Here is a 6,831-nt window from a genome sequence, read left to right on the forward strand (position 1 = left end):
AAGTTTTCTCAATAAAACTGTTCTTTTACTCCCTCACCCATTACCTACCTCTCATTCCCACCACTCTTGTGAATATATGTGGACTTAGATCATTGCCTTTTATTTCATTAGAATATTAACCTTTTTGCATCCCTACCCAGCCGTCAAATACCTTGTATGTGCCTATGTACTTTCACAGTAAACCTGGTTCAAGTTTGGCAATTAAACCCGTTTGGCAATCACCCCCGTGTTTTGCCAGAATCGTAGACAGAACATTTCAGGGAATTGTATAAGTGACTGACAGCAGGCAACTTTAAATCTTTCCTTCTTCGTGCCTGCATCCATCCATGCAGCTACCCGCCCTCACATCCATCTGCCCATCCCTCACACCTCCTTGGCCTGGGTGTCCAGGAGGACCCTTGCTGTGGAATGGCATGTTCACCCACCACAGGCGGTTCAGGAGCCTAGAGTTGCTGTGGAGCTTACCTCATCCTGAATAATGACCAGAGGAACCCAAAAACAAATAAGGTTTACTGATATATCAACCCTGCTATGCATTACTGATTATTCTACAATTGAGCCATGACCTTAAGAGCACACTACAGACAAGAAATACAGAAGACTCATGGAACGATTTAAGGTGAGATTACATTTTATTGGAAGGTCCTTTTGTTAAACAAAGTGTCTACAGCTTGGAATCGGCGTGGATAGCAACGAAAGGATCCTCATCTTGGTTGCTGATCTTGAAGTGGGCGTGGCCATCGCCGCCCACCTGGATCTGTTTGCCGCTGCACCTCCCGCCATCTTTGTTGCCAGAGACGACATCACAGTATGTGCCGCCGGGCATGCCGGTGTTAAGAGTCACATCCAGATTCCTGAGATAGAAATAAGAGGATTCAGGTTATCGGGTTATGGGTGATGGTTGTTATCGACAATAGCCCTTCTGGTCTGCAGAAACAGTCAAATTAAACATGTTATTTAAATATAATTTTTTTGTTGAGCTTTATTTAGTTTTTGAGGCCAAAAGATGATTACAATTGTGAAAACCTGACAATTATTTGCCTATTTTAGTACTTTTAACACCTCTTCGTTGATGCTATATAAGTAGTTTAAGCATTGACCTTGCAAGGGTTAGGGTTAAGTAAGGATCTTGTTTCAAGCCAAACCCAAAATGATCTGCTGGCCTTACCAGTCGTCGTTGTTGAAGACGATGAAACCACGGTTACCGCGTCCGAAGGCGACCTGGTTGCTCTGGTTGTCCCACCAGTTGGCGTGGGGCTGGCCATTGACCACATTACGGAAGGTTGCCATGTTCCTAGCAGGAGAGAAGCCATCAGACTTTCATGCTGCAACTCATACTGTTGAACTTAACTATAAGAATCATGAATCAAATACGTCAAATCTACTGTTTTATAATCAATTATGTTAAGAGCATAAAGTTCAACAAATATATTGAACAAACTGTGTCTCTATGCTGATTAGGAGTACAAGACTTCACCAAGGTCCCGGGGTGAATACGTTTCAATGTAGGAGCCGTACCACCTAGAGCCATAGCGACAGCACTCTGTGCTCTCGGAGGGGGGCAGCAAGTGCCCTGTCGTCTGTGCTTTGGGGACTCACTTGATCTGACGCCACCTGTGCTCACACACCCAGCCGTCTCCACACGTCTGGTCAGGGTTAATGGGAACTGGCTTGGTGGCTCCGTTGCCGTGGCTTGGGGGACCAATCCAGTCATTCTGGTCCTGATGCGTCGCATGACGAATGAATGAATGGATGGATGGATGGATGGATGGATGGGTGGATGGGAATGGTTGGAGGGATGGATAGTTAATGAATAATGAATGAATGGTGAATAAATGATGGATGAATATATGAATGAATTCCTTAACTAATGGATGATAAGAATAAAAGAGGGATCAATAGATTCCTAAATGGATTGACCCTCATGGCCAATGAATGGGTGAACTCATGGAATGCATGAATGTATAGCTGTGTGGATGAAGCAGCAGAGGGAACTGATGCATCTTCTTTCGGAGCCGGAACGCACACATACCTTTCCGTTGACAAAGTTGCGGTCCCAGCGGAAGCTGGACATCACCCTGGCAACTCCGTAGGGGTGAGCGAGCATGTAGGCCACGGCCATCTTGTGGATCCTGGGGTCCCAGAAGGTGGCGATGGCGGCCCCACCGGCGCCATGGCCCCTCTGGTTGTCGTGGTTGTCGATGAAGACCAGGGCGTTGCCATCGGGCATGAAACCCCATCCCTCTCCCCAGGATCTGTTTCACGTTTTACGGCAGCTGATAAAGTAGCTGTTTGCTATTTCCAATGTAAGATGTACTGACTTTCAGGGGGTACGTTTAACAACACTTGTGCCCAAAAAATAAATCAGAAATTGCTTGTTTGTTAAGAGCAAGGGGTGTGTGGTTGTAGTAATTTTCAAAAGGGAAGTGGAAAGAAGGTTTCATAACACAGCGAATGGAAATAACGGATGTCCTACTGGCACAGCATGTTCACAAAAAGCATACTTAGTGTAAGACAGCTTCTCCCCGTTCCATTTGCGGAAGATTGTTCCCAGCTTGGCACCGTATTTGAACTCAGTCACTCTTCCAAGATGGAAGTACTCCCTGGACGTAATGGGCTCACCACCGAGATCAATAACCTGAATGCATAAAAAAACACAATACACTCGGTTGACGGGTGAAAAAAGGTCTCCCGAATGATTTTCTGTTTCCGCTGATATTTTTTTGTTATTGCCCCTCACCAGGTTTGCTTTAGAAATCAATCTTCCACTACTTCCACTTGCCCAACCTGTGCCTGTGGATCGATACCAGGTGCATGTGTATTCATGCGCATGTCATTTACCCATGAATATCGTGTGTTAAATGAACCGTAAAGAAAACAGAACCGGCATCTCCGCCCTCTGCTTTCTTCTCCCAACAAATAAAGATTTACATTTCAACAACTGCTTATTTTTCTTTTGTTTTTGATGGTTGGGGTCATTGCATATTTGTTGTACTCCAATAAATTACAGTAAACATGGAAAAGATAAAGAGGTAAAAATCGACAATTGTGCAGATATGAAAAGGTAAAAACTCTTAATACAAGAAGCCGAGTCAATCCCTGGAGCCGTACCTCCTGGTAGATGAAGGGCCGGGAGCCTCCGGAGAACCACTTGGTGTTGAGGTTATGCAGGCGGCCCAGGGTGTTCTGCAGGTCTCCGGGCCACATGTGCTTGCAGGCGTCCACTCTGAAGCCCGCCACGCCCATGTCCACCAGCTTGTTCATGAAGCCGGCCACCTTGCCCCGAACGTAATCCTTCTCCAAGGCCAGGTCCAGCAGACCCACCAGACGACAGTCACGCACCTGCAAGACGGCGTAAACACAGAGATATCTGGGCCTGAATTTATGTTTGATTATTTTCAATTTCTTTATTGTTTGATTTTGTTTTCGTGTAAAGCCGGCCAGCTGCTTTAGATAGAGCGGGGGATTTGGATAGCGATTGTTGGTTTAGCTTCCTGGTGCTTGCATATACCTGTATATCCTGAACATTAGGAAAGGCTATGTTTTGTGAATTAAATGCAGCTGTAATATGCACCAGCGATATAATAAGAACATTATGCAATATACATGTAAGGGCTGACTACTACAGGATATATGATATTGAAATAGATATTGTAGCTTAAGCAGTGGTTGATAAGACCCTATCTCGGCATTCAAAGTGAGTCTGTCCCATTAATACCATTATTACATCATTTTGAATTTGAACCCAAGCCAACTCGATATAAAGAGCTCCCTTTTTCACTCTAATATGAGTGAACGCTCCTCTGATGAATGTTAACAAATAGAACCATCAGAGGCTGCAGCCTTTTGTTCGGTACAAGCCCCCCTGACTTTAACTTGACCCACAGATGACTCTCATTCATCGGGCATCCTTCCCCATGGACACTCATCCACTGAATACCTGATTGGCGTCCCCATAGTTCTCGATGTCGCCGCTGCCCGTCCGGCACTTGTGGTCGTTGAAGTCCATGTTGGTGAAGGGGATGCTGGGGAAGTCCTTCCTGCTGGCACTGAACCAGCCCCCACACGAAGAGTGGGTGCCCTCTCCACCACCGGCACCACACATGTGGTTGATCACCACGTCCACGTAGATGTTAACCTGCCCAGCGACAGGGGCAGGGAGGGGGAGAGGGATAGGGTAGTCTTAGTGATTGATTTTACACCGTCATCGCTCCTCAGATTGAATGCTGTTAATTGTTAGATTGCGATTGCGGATATTTAGCTTCTTCTGTTTTATTACTAATGTAATTAACTTAGCGTTCACACTTAGATAAGCGCTATATAAATACAGTGGATACATTCTTATTGTTATTAATAAGCTTTTGTATTGTTGTTATCGTATTGTTATCATCATTATAATTATTATTAATATTGATTGAGTGAAGATGCTTCTAGAAGCACAAACAGCACTCATCATACTCTTGAAATCATTGAAGTTATGTTTCTTTTGTTTTTAACTTGGTGGTTTGGCGTTCTTGTTCCTTGGAGGAGCCACATATATCACACAGTTAACCGCTTGATACTATGGCATTAATAACAAGCCTGGGATCTTAAAAATTGAGATTTATATTATGGTGCTGAAGCCCAACAGTGTGTAATGGCAACCTGGGAGATTTTTATATTGTTTTATGTGGTTGTACTGAATTGATGTTGTATTATTTTATCTGTTTCTTTATCACAACCTTTTATGTTAATCCATAAAACAACCCGTCAAATATTTTTGGTTTCAATGGATATTATCGAGCATGAAATAGGCTTGTTTTGTCTCATTCACTTTACAACAGGTGCTCACTGCTAAGAGTGTGAAGGGTCATAAAGCAGAGGTCAACGAGGTACCGGACACAAAAAAACACTTGAATGTGCGTTAGTCGTGACGGTTCTGCCTTACCCCGACGTTGTTGCATCTGGTGATCATGTCTCTGAGCTCGTTCTCGTTACCCGAGCGGGAACACAGGTTGTAGCCGGTGGGCTGGTACCTCTGCCACCAGGGATACCACGGGCTGGTCAGTGTGATGTGTTCATTAGGAGGGGAGATCTGAAACACAGTGCACATAACATGAAAACCCACCATCCGACACCAAACCACAGTCAGTGAATCGAGAGTTCAGATGCATGCCATAAACCGGTCACACACTGAACCAGGAGGCATGGACCTTTCTTTATGCAGGTTATCAACAATTTAGGCCGTTTGTGTATACTGCATGCGCTTCGAGCTATTTGTTACCATCGATATTTTTGTTCTGTGTCCAGATTCAGAACAAAAGAGATACCTTCTACCGATGGTAAATGCAGGGGTACATCATAAACTATGTTTTGTATTTAAAAAAAGTACAACTAAAGCCAGTGAATAGCCATGAATAAGCCATACAAAATGTAAAATGTAGAATGTAGAAAACGAAATACCAATGTAGAAAGAGGCCAATGTAGAATCAGTCATTATCCTATTTCCTACCAATGACAAAACACATTGATTTCGTCAATGCTATTCAGGCCTGCTGTCAATGGCGGTTCTACACGGGGGCCTACGGTGGCCTGGGCCCTTTTAGACATGTACCTGGCCCACCCCTGTGTCCCCCTGTGCTGACCAAATAAAAAATTATGACTTTACTGAATTTACCGAACTAATGCGACGCAAGGTTCTACACAGGTAAATAAGAGCATCGCACCCATGTCAGCATCCTTGCTAGGTCTAGGCTACACATTGTTTTGATGTTAACCACATATTTTCATCTGTTTTGGCTGTTGCATTGGGATAACATACACATTTGAGTAAAGAGTAGTAGGCTATCTGCCAATGTTAAGTAGGGAGGGATGGTTATGCAACGAAATGTAATGCATGCCCCTACGTTTAATTTCTTCTAATAGCAGCTATCATGAAATGAGGAAAGAACAGTAGAACAGGGATGTTTCCTTTGAGCTCTTTAGGCTGCAAGATTGCTGTAACCCTTCCTGTTAGCTCAGCCTCTTGGGTACACAGTTTCTCCACACTGAAACTGATCAAATAAATAGGAAATAGCACGTTGTTTTGCACTTCGTTGTACCCTGGAGTTTTTTTTCACATTGACACGTTGTATTTTTACCCTGTACTTTATTTTTTACTTTTCATTTCTAATGGCCCTACCTCTCTTGCACGCTTGTACAAAACACATTTTTATATGATTTTGATGATTTAGGGCATAAGCTCCACCAATTTAAGACAGTTTGACCGAAAAATGCAGACTGGTGAAGTTATAAACTCTAGTACAAATTAAATGTTTGATGATTTTAAAGTGAAATTAAGTTTATAATCTTTAAATATCATATTTGCCATTTATTTTGTGTCCCTCTGGTTAAACAATGGTCCCTCCTTGTCCCCCATAGTAAAATTTGTCTAGAACCGCCAGTCTCTTTTGTGAACACCTTTTTTATTCAATTTCATGGTTAAGGCAGGTGTAGGCTACATAAAGTATGTTGGTTATTTAAAAAGTATAAAACAAATACGAATAATTGAAATACCAATGTAGAAAGAGGCTCTGTCCGTCATTATTCTTACAAATGACTAAACACATTGATTCCGTCAATGCCCAAATGCTATTCAGACAAGGCCTGCTGTATTCTCCAACCTGGCTAAATACCCGTGCGATAGAACACAACCGTCAAAGCGTACCTGAACTCCTGCATAGCCGTTGGGGGCCAGGAAGCGCTCGCACTCGGCAGCGATGTCCGCCCAGCGCCACTCGAAGAGGTGGACGATGGCCGTCCTGCCGTGCTTGGTGTGGGGGTTGTGTTGAGCGGCACCAAGCCCCAGGAGGG

At 43.8% G+C, this 6,831-nt stretch overlaps 1 protein-coding gene across 1 annotated transcript in view; it reads right to left on the reverse strand.

Annotated features, from left to right (window-relative positions):
- Positions 1-613: 613 nt before the first annotated feature.
- Positions 614-6,831, reverse strand: part of amy2a (amylase alpha 2A) — a 6,387-nt gene continuing 169 nt past the window's right edge. Inside the window, exons 1-9 of the mRNA XM_030364151.1 lie at positions 6,686-6,831; positions 4,928-5,074; positions 3,941-4,138; positions 3,112-3,342; positions 2,505-2,638; positions 2,033-2,255; positions 1,600-1,721; positions 1,169-1,294; positions 614-854 (exon numbers count right to left, since the gene is read on the reverse strand). The exon at positions 6,686-6,831 is cut by the window's right edge and continues 169 nt beyond it. Coding sequence (XP_030220011.1) covers positions 665-854; positions 1,169-1,294; positions 1,600-1,721; positions 2,033-2,255; positions 2,505-2,638; positions 3,112-3,342; positions 3,941-4,138; positions 4,928-5,074; positions 6,686-6,831 — 1,517 coding nt within the window. The 3' untranslated portion in view covers positions 614-664. The remainder of the gene's footprint in view (positions 855-1,168; positions 1,295-1,599; positions 1,722-2,032; positions 2,256-2,504; positions 2,639-3,111; positions 3,343-3,940; positions 4,139-4,927; positions 5,075-6,685) is intronic.

Source organism: Gadus morhua, chromosome 8 (assembly GCF_902167405.1).
Source record: "Gadus morhua chromosome 8, gadMor3.0, whole genome shotgun sequence".
NCBI lineage: Eukaryota > Metazoa > Chordata > Actinopteri > Gadiformes > Gadidae > Gadus > Gadus morhua.